The sequence below is a fragment of the Liolophura sinensis genome, chromosome 12, assembly GCF_032854445.1.
Source record: "Liolophura sinensis isolate JHLJ2023 chromosome 12, CUHK_Ljap_v2, whole genome shotgun sequence".
Lineage (NCBI taxonomy): Eukaryota > Metazoa > Mollusca > Polyplacophora > Chitonida > Chitonidae > Liolophura > Liolophura sinensis.
Window position 1 is genome coordinate 17,416,834 of NC_088306.1, and position 12,125 is coordinate 17,428,958.

A 12,125-nucleotide genomic window follows, 5' to 3' on the forward strand; every position below is an offset into this window, starting at 1 on the left:
TTCTAAGGGGTTTTTTTATCGATGAACTGGCTTCAGTGAGTCTGTATCCAGCAGCATTCCTATCAGTTTTTTAAAGTGTGATATCAAAGTATGATACTTTCGGTGGCAAAATTACTAGTTGGTAATACGTAAAGCGAGGTGACTTGTAGCAACATCAGCAATGCCGTTGTTACATTGCTTTTTTGGTCAAATAGGGCCTACCTGCCAATGAAGGGAAAACGTTGCAAATATAGTGGACACATCTTATAACAAGGCTTGCTATTCAGGCTTGGATTAGGTACATGTTCTCAGTTTCTTCCAAAAAAATTATGGTTTATAATTTGGAAACTGCATGTAGATCCAAAAATATAGGATTAGGATATAGTATTTCACTTGCGATATAAACGGCTGACAGTTTTTATTTAGGCTCTCTATTTGTGTGGAAATATCACTGTAGAACATTTGTGGTATAAATAGTCGTGTGCTTGTTAAAATGGATTTTCGTGTACAGTAAAGCATGACAGTGTAAGAGGACATGAAGAATAAATTAGGTTATTAATTTATAAATTGGATCGGTCTCTTCTTAACATTGTACTCAAGTGCAAGTACGATGGCCGTCAGTTTTGTGGATAGAGGGAATTGGAATGCTCGCAGTAAACTGCCAAATACTTGAGAAAATTCTTGATTTAAAGTGAGAGCTGGATTCGAACCTGCGACCTCATTAACAGAGGACAGGATGAAGAACAAAGCATCTGGCTTTACTTACATAGATTGCACAATGTGTTAGTAGGTTTGGCTGGAGGCTGGAATCCAAGTGTTTTACTCGTATACTCTGGGGGTGTCTGTTCATACGGCTCTGGGCAGCTGTAACACATTCCATCACAACTCCCTCAGGTAAGTGCTTATAACACCTGAATGCAGATGTCTGTACACACGGCTCTTCGCAGCTGTAACACGTTCCATCACAACTCGTTCGAGCATGTTCTTATAACACCTGAATTACATGTGTCTGTCTACACCGCTCTGGCAGCTGTAACACATTCCATGACAACTCGCTCGAGCATGTGCTTATAACACCTGAATGCAGATGTCTGCCCACATGGCCCCGGGAGATGTGACTCCACCCCAACTCACCCCTGTACCTTTCCAAGATCTTAAATTGGATGTCGTTTATCATTGGATGCATGTCTAAATTGTGACTGAAACAATTAATCTTAACGATGTTTATCCTGCTTGTGATGGGATGGTAAACGTCATCATGGAAATGATCTCGACACAGGTAAAACTGCGGCTACCATCTTTTTCCCCCTTTATGTTGTTTTCATTTGCCAGACACCCTGTTGATTTTCGTTGGGGTGAACACCTTCACGAGTTTCCCTCTCCGGTTTTGTCATCTTCTCAGTGTTGGGATTCATGGCGACACAACAGTCTCTATCCATCAGCGAGGTGGCAGGCTCGGGTAGGTTTTTTCTTTACTCTCATACTTCTTCACTTTTGAATTGTAACCTATGTTTTCCGCGGTAAATAGCCTTTTTTTAAACTGTAAAGCTGCACCTATTCCTTAAAAACGGACTCGATAAATTTCAGTTTTCACTGAAGATACTGGTTAATCTTTCTAGTGAAATATTTTTTTTAATGGCCGTAGTTTTCGTTATAATCCAACAGAAAAAAACCTATAAAGTTTCATATTTGAACTCCTATACCAATTCTTTCCAATATTCCAAAATGACACGTATTTTGGCAAATGCAAAAATTCGTCACAATGCGAGGTTTCTGGAAATCCCGAATCTTCCCAATGGAACACTCTGGCAATTCGATTTCCCTCCAATGGAAGATTTCTACAAATCACAAATCTTGCTGTAAGTCTTTCTGTAAATAACAATTCTTCCCACTCCAAAATCTTGCCCAATGCATGACTTTGATAAATCCTAATGCTTTCCAATGCAAGGTTTCTGCAAATCCCTAATCTTCCCAATGCACCACTCTGGCAGTTTGATTTCCTTCCATTGGAAGATTTCTACAAATCACAAATCTTGCTGTAAGTCTTTCTGTAAATAACAGTTCTCCCCACCCCAAAATCTTGCCCAATGCATGACTTTGATAAATCCTAATTCTTTCCAATGCAAGGTTTCTGCAAATCTCACAATTTCCATACGTAACATGAAAAACTTGATCGAGAATCGTTGGCAATAACCAGAGAGATCTTCTTATAACTTTTGCCAAAACTGTTTTCAATGTAAAAGCCTCGTATAAGTGTATACCGGCCATGGAAAGGTGTACTTCATATGCAAATATTTATCTGCTGATTCACAAAAACCCCTTTATATATAGCGGTGAGGGATGGTTTCTTCAAAACACACTGACTACAGCATCGAGACTCCGTTTTTCTCAATACGTACAGCGTAACAATGTAACGCTGTCATATTTACCTTGTTAACCAACATTTCTCTTTTTTCAAATATATGTCATACAGGTCCGGGCTTAGCCTTCGTCGCCTACCCGGAAGCTATGTCACAGATGCCGGTAGCGCCTTTGTGGTCCGTCCTCTTTTTCCTGACCCTAATATTTGTTGGTATTGACAGTCAGGTATTTTATAGTGCCCGCAATTTGCGGATTAAACATTCTACACGACCACGTGAGATTATTCCGTGAAGGGACGATATTTCGTTCATATTGATGAACCCCCTCAATATGGGGGAGGTACCGGTAATGCATGTATAGAACAATGAAAATAAAAAATAAACGAGAGAGAGAGAGAGAGAGAGAGAGAGAGAGAGGGAGAGAGGAGAGAGAGAGAGAGAGAGAGATGAGAGAGAGAGAGAGAGAGAGAGAATACATGTTTAATCGAGTGCACGTTTGAAATCGCATAACTTTTTTGTTTGGAGTGTGTCTTGACTCCAGCAGTACATTTTAACGATTGATACACTGCTCTGTGCTGTTTGACGTATTGGAGCGTTAGTCTGCATTATCGTATAGGCGCATCCACGCAATCCATACGTTTGACTGAAACTGATCAAGAATTCTGATCAGTGCTACCAATGTGGTCGATTCACATTTTTTTCATATACACCATGTCAGAGGGATAGATTAAAATAGATGAGATGGATATATTATATGTATATTATTATATGAACCTTGTCGTAGGTCAGCTTACTATGGCTGACGCACTAACTTGCGGTAAACAGTCTTGTACCAAGAACATAAGGAACTTGAGTATTGACCCACGAGCTAAATCTAAGAGCGCATGTTTAGGTGGAACTGGGCAGGAGCTTACATTCAGTGGGACGGACAGGAAATGATAAGAAAACAGATGGTGGAGACAAATTCTTAAAGAAAATGAACAATTTGGCACTTTGGCACCATACCAGGACAAAAATCCATGCTGGGGTTCCAATATATGCTTCAGCTGGTGTCATTCGTTTATTATACTGTCATGCATTCATGCTGCCGGTCTGTGGTAGTATGATGACGTAGACTGAAATAAACACAGATCCTGAAATTAGGTCTTCAAAATATCCTCTCCAACAAACAGGCTTTATGAAAACGTATTGATTTGACTATTTCAATGGAAAGAGCTTACAGATTACAGATTGATGAATCTACAGATCACAGGGTGATAGTTGGCACATAGTGACACGTAACCACTGACATCCTTGATTAGGGTTTTACTATAACATGTAAAGGCTTGCGCAGTAGCAACATATATGCCCCTTTCCACCATAACCTCAGCAAAATTATTTTAAAAGTACAGTGGGGTTAATCACAATTTATTAGACGTCACTATTTTAGAATTACTCAAATTATTTATTAGACTTTACAAACGCTCACAAAGACATTTCAGGTTTAGGCGGTGGGGGATTTTCGAATATGTTTTTGTGTAGCTTCAAGCTGCCAGTGGACTTGACCCGCATTTATTTAGCTGAATACAGGCGATATTAAATGAACAAATAAACGGATCTCTCGCTTTTTGCTACTTTTGCTTTATTGAGCGTTCTAATTAAAGATGAAACCAAATTGTATCCTGTCACTAGCATTTAGGAACCTGTTGTTTTTTCCCTGGTCATAAACAAAAGTATTTTGAAATGAATGTTGAGTGCTTGGAACACACACGGTATACTCTGTATAAAGTTAAATTGAAACTCCTTGGCTTTCAAATTCATGCTGCGATAAATGTCTGTTATGAGTGTGGTGTTATTGGACATTTTACCTGGGACTGCGTGGTTAGCGTCACATTTGTAAACTCCTGCAGATTGACACGGACAGATTTGTAAGTCTCTTACAAATGCCATATCAAACACAGGATTTTGTACATAAATATGACATTTAAGTACAATTTCCGATGGCGAAATCATAAAAGTTCTTCCGCCTTTGACATAGAGGTCCAAGGAAATGTACGCTTTTGTTCTTTTCAGTAGGACGTTCAAATATTTCAATGCGTGTGTACTCATAGAACACTTATGCGGGCGGAGACGAAGGCAAACACGATGCGTTTCTACTGAGACTTCTTTGTGTCGTCCGTCAGAGTTTCCCATTAACTCAGTGGCAAACTGCACTCTCGTTGGGCGGATACCGCCAAATATTGTACTGCTTGTGATGTACCTTGAACGCAGATCTGTAGTTTAGCTATAATGCATGTATTTATGAAGTTCTCGGAGGATTTCTCAGTCACAATATGACTTTAATCAATCCAGAGCACAAAGGTCTAGCTAACCCAGCCTAGCCAAGTTGATCTATAACTAATTAAACCCGGAAACAACAAGGTCTTTCTTGGAAACAGAGCACAGAAATTTCAGCTGGTTTCTATATCCGAATCGACTGTTCACTTTTTTCTATTTAGCTGACTGTACTATAAGAGAGGATTCTGTTTTGTCTCGGATTCTACCATGCCCTTCGTTTACTCTTTTGTACAAAAAGCACACGTCTTAAAGCTGTAGGTAATTTCTGACGGGCGGTGTATTATAAGTCTTTTATATTACATTGAATTAATATTTTTCGACCACTGGGAAAACATACTTTACAACGATTTGACTTTCTTTGAGCATTTATTTTCCGAGCGCGCCCAAAGGGATCCGGCAAATTATTTTTTATACCACACTGATATGAATTTGTTTAACGCCTTGGCAAGTGATATGTCTCTTGCTGGTGTTACTGAGATTGAGAAGTGCAGAGATTGGTGTATTCAGCTAATCCTTTGTCGGCTCTCTTTTTCGCAGTGTTGGGAGTCACCATTAAAATAAGAAATGTGAAGTATAACGTCAAGAAAGTTTTGTGAAATATGTAAAAAGTAATATAATTTTGTATAAGAAATTCGCAGTTTTGTGGAACCTTTTCTACGTGTAGCTCTTCAATGTCTTCTTCGTGTTGAAATTATGCCAAAGGAAGTAAACGTAAACACAGAATAAGTAAAGAAAAGAATAAAGGTTGACTTTCACGTACTAATGGAATCTTTCATGTGTTTCTCGTTGCAGTTTGCTCACTGTGAAGCCTTTATAATAAGCGTCTCGGATTTTTTTCCGAGATTGCTTAGGGGGTCACCCAATAAGGAGATTTTCTCCGCGGTCATGTGTTTTGCCTGGTATCTGATTGGACTGTCTATGGTAACAGAGGTAAAGAAAAATTCTTTAATATTCCTTATAACTTCTTTACTATGTTGTATTACCCGAGGATCTAACTTAACATGTAGTTAATGAGAAAAGTAGGTCAAATGTGCGTTCTGCGATCATACCTGACCTGGGCTATTTATTTATTTATTTGATTGTTGTGTTACGCCGTACTCAAGAATAGTTCACTTCTTTGACGGCTCCCAGCATTATGGTGGGAGAAAACCGGACAGATCCCGGAAGAAACCCTCGACCACCCGCAGGTTGATGGAAAACCTTCCCACGTACGGCCGAAGATGACGTCAGCATGAGCTGGACTTGAACTCACAGTGACCGCATTGGTGAGAGGCTGGTGGGTCATTACGCTGCGCTGGCACGCTAACCGACTGAGTACTTGGGCAAAGAATGGGAAGTGCCAGCATTTCATTTGCTAGATGTAATTGTCAGTTGACAATCTTCGGCTTGAAAAGCACATGTACATTTTAATTCGTACGCTGCCCTCCTTAAAGAGTTTTCCATTATTTTTTTTTTTCTTTTCTTTTTTCATAGTGACACACTCATCAGATTGTTTAGAACGTTATGCATTTTAAGGATGCCATATGTGGTACCGTTTGCCGCGCAATGTTGACCATTGAGACGGTAGACTCTCCAGATTCTGTAGGTTTTACCGTAACAACTTGGGTCCTAGCTGACCAATGAGATCGCAGACTGTGACCTAGATTCTCTTACTTTTACTGTGACAACTCGGGTCCCAGTCGACCAATGAGATCACAGGCAGGAATCCAGATTCCGTTGGGTTTACTGCGGTTTCACGGTCTGGTGACTTGTCCGGTACCTGCCTGATAGCAGTTTTTTCTGCGGACTTTCTTCCCTTTCGTCCACCACAAGTTTAACCTTCATGATGTATCCTCGGGGAGTAATATATGGAGTATAAACAAAAAATAAAATCAGATAAATATATAAATACATAAAGAAAATGTCCCGTGGTGAACAGTACTTAAGCTCTCGATAAAGCAGAAAGGGCGAAATAGAAATGCTGACGGAAGCGCAGAGTGATAAATTTAATATTCATCCACATAAATCAGATGAAATGTGATCTCTATGTAAGGCCGAATTAACGACCCGCTGGTCGCTCTGGGCCGCTTGTTCTCTTAAAGGCCCGTTTAAAGAGGGCGCGAGATGCCAGAAGTAGTTTAAACTATAAGTAAATATATAAATAATTAAATGTTTGGTTTAAGCACGAGCACTACAGATTTAAAATAACTCACCACAAACTTCTTGAAAGCAATAATGGTACCATGTGTCCTCTAAATATACTTATCTTGAATTCAGTTCACTACATGTTAGGGTCTCAGGCATGACCAATGACCCGGGAACCTCTCACCAAGGCTGCCTTCGTCTCCGCCCGTATGTGGGAAGGTCTGCCAGCAGTCTGTGGACGACCACAGGTTACCTCCCACATATACTGACCGCCGTCGTACATGTTAAAAATATTCTTGCGTACAGCGTAAAGCACAAATCAAATCAAATCATTCTTTTTGTTTTAGGGAGGCGTCTATATCCAGCAGCTGCTGGAATGGTACTGTAGCGGCCGTATTTTAATGCTTATCGTCTTTCTGGAGTGCTCTGTCATTGCCTGGATATACGGTAAGATTCTACAAACGATATTATCATGCTGGTTGTCTTTCTGGAATACTCTGCCATTGCCTGGATATACAATAAGATTCTACAAACGATATTATCATGCTGGTTGTCTTCTGGAATGCTTTATCATGGCCTGGCTATATCGTAAGATACTCCACACGGTATTAACATGCTGGTTGTCTTTTGAAATGCTCTGCCATTGCCTGGAGATACGGTAAGATTCTCCATACGGTATTATCCTACAGGTTGTCTTCTGGAATGTTCTATCATATTGGATATACGATAACATTCTCCACATGATATTATCATGCAGGTTCTCTGTCTGGAATACTCTGTGATTGCCTGGATATGCGGTGAGATTCCCCATACACTTTTATCCTGCAGGTTGTTTTCTGGAATGCTCTGCCATTGCATTGACACACAGCGGACTCACCACATGGCATTATTCTGTTAGTTGTGGTTTCGGAATGTTCTGCCATTGCCTGTACATGCGATAGGATTCTTTCTGAAATGCGCTGTCATTTTCTTGCGTGGGACATGTATGTTCTGCCACATGAGTGTCATGCTCCAACGGTGTTTGACAGGCGTTTACTGTAATATTACACATGCATGTGTTTTACCATATGAGTCTCACGCTCATAGAGCGTTTGACTGACGTTTCTTGTAATATTGGACACGTATATGTTTTACCACAGGAGTGTCACGCTCACAGAGCGTTTGATTGACGTTTCTTGTAATATTGGACACGTATATGTTTTACCACGGTAGTTTCACGCTTCCAGACTGTTGTTTACTGTAATACTTGACATCCGTTTGTTTCACTACAGGAGTGTCACGCTTCCAGCGTAACATGGAGTACATGCTGGGATACAGACTTGGGCCATTCCTGAAATTTGCCTGGTTCTTCGCCACACCGGCAGTTTCTTTAGTGAGTGTATTTTTAGGGCTATGTCCGGTATTCGAATCTTACCTTTCGATTCATGCGTCGAAACAGACATTCGTGTACCAGCCATCAACCAGTAGGACGTTTCAGGTAAAAAATCGCAAGGCCAATTCACAAAACGACGTATAACACAAACCACCAAAGAACTAGGAAAGTAATTAAAAGCACGAAAATAGGACGGAATCATTTAAAGAGCCGAGTGAAAGTCTTCAAGTCTACGGCGAACGGACACTGGGAAGATTTATTCTAAGTATATAAATAGGCCTACAACCAATTTTAACTTGCTCAACACTACACTCTGCTTAGGGTCTTGAATTGTTGCACTGCTACAGTATGTTAAACCTTCAGTCTAACATCATTTAAGCTCAAGTATTTATACGCTTTTCAACAACACCAGGCCCAGAATTTGTAATTGGTTATCCTCTTCGCAACTTTTATGAATACAAGAAAATCAACTGTACAGATGTCATATTCTTGTAATATAGAGCAACCCATTCACTTTTTTAGCTCATTGCTAAACACCTATCATAAATAAACAATTAACTATTTTCTTAACCTTTTGTATTTTGTAGCTGGCATTTTGAGTTTTCATTTCTCTTACAGATCATGTTTACAGTTGACATCGTACTGTACCCGGAAATGACGTATAGGCGTAAGTCGGGTGTGTATTACTTCCCCGGGTTTGCCCGTGGAATCGGCTGGATCTTGGCCGCTGCCCCTCTCCTCTGTGTCCCCGGGGTGATGATGTGGAGGATGTGTACTGCTAAGGGATCACTGATTACGGTTAGTTTAAGTTTATGTACCGTTACAGTGACCAGGATATAATCAGTTTGGGCACGAAATAATCGGAGCACCTTTACCAGCAATGTCATGGCCAAAAGATATAGAGTGTACGCCTCTAGTGTCAGTAGGAAATGCGGGTTGATAATCCGTAATAAGGGATTTGATATTGGAAATCTTGGCACCGGCCGTTCTTCATATGTTGCTAGTGGGTCGGTTTTCGCAGTCTTATGGCAAGTCTCTTTGCCTTCCTTGTTTAATAATAAACCGACCGTCAATCATAAAGGTTAATCAACAAGCAAATAACAGTATACCGCCGGACGAGAAAACAAAGTCCAGTAGCTACTGGTATCAATACACCGTAAGGTACGTACGGAAAGCTCTGTTAAATGCAAAGAACACACTATAATGTAGTATATATCAGATGAAAGATCATTAAACAGTGTTCAGGAAAATAGTTTATGTTATTAGAATTCTTTTAACGAAGTAAAAGGGTTTTACTCCACGATGGTCTTTAGCGGCCCAGAGGGTATCAGTGACGTTGAATCCATACTTTTTCCTTGAATAGTGTGTTTCAAGGTCCATTCATCCAGTGCATCCATAGATCTACTTGTATATACATTTAGAACGATCAAATCAAGCGGTGTATGTGTGTTAAGACACTGGTTCGAATATGGTCACCTTAGAATCTAAAGTTCCAAATGCATTTTGAGGAAGGGGGTGGAATACATGTAATTCTATAAAAATAAACCCAGCTACTTTTGTGGATACTTTTTAATGGGCTTTCATCTGATATATTCTTCACGTTAGTCTTTTATTTGCTTTAAAACAGACATTACATCTTTTTTTACAGAGGCTGAAATTCCTCATTAAATCAGAGTTTGACGACGTTCAGATGAGACGAGACAAGAAACAGAAGAGTTCTGAGAAGCTGTGCCCAGAGGAGATACCTATGACGGCCTGAAGTGATAGGGGAGTGGGCAATGCGAAAGGTCAGACACGTGACTATCTCACCACAAGCTTTGGGTGTACTTGATCTCTACGTTATATGGAAAGAATCACAACCTTTACCTGGCATCTACCTTATTTCGGAAGAAACCTTACATGGGAAGAAGCACAAGTTTTAAGAATTACCTCATCTCTGCCGCACATGGAAAGATTCACAAGCTTTAGAGTTTACCTGATCTCTACCTTCGATGGGATTTAGGGATTTACATACTCTGCATTTTATATAGGTAGTGTGACAAGCTTTGGTATTTAGCTACACTCCACGTACTTATGTACTACATATTTTCCGTGTGCATTTCACATCTTTTTCACAAACAAAAATGTGTTTTCATTCTTGCCAACACTTACTGTGTAAGCGTCCCGCATGCTTAAGGATACCACATTCTTCCTTCGCTAACGGAATCAAGAACTGCGTTTATAATCATTCATAATAGAAAAAGGGCATCACCGCAATAAATGTGTCTATTTATTTGACATGAACTAGTTAGTGCTTTTCTGCTGTTAACTTAAAATGTGCTCAAAGGATCTGATTAATTGCAGATTTTAATTGCTGTAAGGTTTTGATCTTCATCATTGCATTTGTTTACTCAACCTTGACCATAAATGATGATGTCACTGATGAATGATGACGTCACTCTGATGATCACAATACAGTCAGTTGTTTTCGACGTCGAGTCAAAATGAATGATTTTGGCATTTAAAATTTTGCCATTTTCTGTTATATTAGTCTTTGCTAGGAATTGCAATATTTTACTGTCGCAATAGGCTCTGGATTTGTTATTTTACACTCTGGATGTATTTTCTAATGTGGAATAAATACAGATCAAATTTAGTTCTGGAAAAGAGAAATCTTTTTGGTTTTAAATAATGCGATGTGAAAAGTGATAGAGTTCTAATTTGCTTCACCTGCACAGATATGCTTTTGGTCAGTCCAGTTTGGATTCTGAGTCTCCAAGAGTTTCTGAATGATACAAAAGACAATGCGATTTTCACATGACGAGATCGTTGTTCATGCATCTCTGAAAATGTTCTTAAAGACATAAATATGGAAAGGGGTAAAACAACCTGTCAGAAATCTTCTTATAGTACTGTTCCCGGCTGGCAAATCTTGGACAGTAGTTTCACGAAGCATTCGGATCTTTACACAGTTACTGCGGTAAATACATAACGTTGCCATGGTAACCACGCATAAGTATATCAGGCGTCAACCAATATGGACGTTCCAGGTCAATATTCTGAGACCGCCCCCAGACTGACATAAGCTGTGTTGTGGCATTGTTTTCATCTGCGCGTGACTGAATGATAATATTTAACGCCACAGTAATACAGACAGCAAGGTACAATGTAGATCGAGAAAAGTAATCCGTCATATAGCGTCTAACATCAAATAGGTTTCGGAAGATGACAAGTAAATATAATAACGCTAAGCAAGTAGCAATTGTTTACATTACGGTATACTGAGGCTAACTTCCCGTCGAAATTTGTTCATTCTTTCATTAAAACATTCACTTCCTGTTTCTAATAAACCAATATGACTGAGCTTTGTAAAAGAGTAGTCATTTCCGGTATATCCGCATTGATAAGCCAAAGTACTGGTGGAAATGAAAATTCAAAACTGCCCCAGAATGAGGTCAGACGAAATAACGGCAAGAGAGCTGATCAAATTTAACTATTCAGTGGCGTGGGTATCAGTCTGTACTTCTCAGTCTGTCGTTTCCATGTGAGGCGTGACAGAAATGGACCAGGTCTTTTCGGCCAAGTCAGAACGGAAAAAAATCTCGCGAGAAAAAGGCGTGTCTTTTTAGTTAAATGATATCATTGACCAGCCAATCAAATATCTGACTTCTATGGAACTTCAGATTTTTGTGCTGTAATTCAGTTGAAGCAAGGAGTGACGCTCAGATTGACTGCTTAATTAAGTATAGCTAGACAACTGTACCCAAGATGGCCGTCGCCGTCAAGATGACCTATACAGCTTTCTTTACAGTGACAGTGTGGTGTTTTCAATTCGCCTTTGACGTTCAAGGAAATGATGGTAAGTTTCTTTAACATCAAACCACTGTTTCGTGTTGATTTTCCCTCTGTCTGCTGCCGTGATTAATAGCCAGGGGTCGTTTGTTCAAAAGTGTATTAGCGGCTAAGCCAGACTGAATTACTAGTTTCAGTCCAAT

The 12,125-nt window shown here is 39.8% G+C and overlaps 1 protein-coding gene across 1 annotated transcript in view; it reads left to right on the forward strand.

Annotated features, from left to right (window-relative positions):
* Positions 1–9,910, forward strand: part of LOC135479746 (sodium- and chloride-dependent taurine transporter-like) — an 18,793-nt gene extending 8,883 nt beyond the window's left edge. Inside the window, exons 6-11 of the mRNA XM_064759650.1 lie at positions 2,453–2,565; positions 5,448–5,585; positions 7,127–7,226; positions 8,051–8,151; positions 8,770–8,949; positions 9,800–9,910. Of these exons, the coding sequence (XP_064615720.1) occupies positions 2,453–2,565; positions 5,448–5,585; positions 7,127–7,226; positions 8,051–8,151; positions 8,770–8,949; positions 9,800–9,910 (743 nt within the window). The remainder of the gene's footprint in view (positions 1–2,452; positions 2,566–5,447; positions 5,586–7,126; positions 7,227–8,050; positions 8,152–8,769; positions 8,950–9,799) is intronic.
* Positions 9,911–12,125: the final 2,215 nt, after the last annotated feature.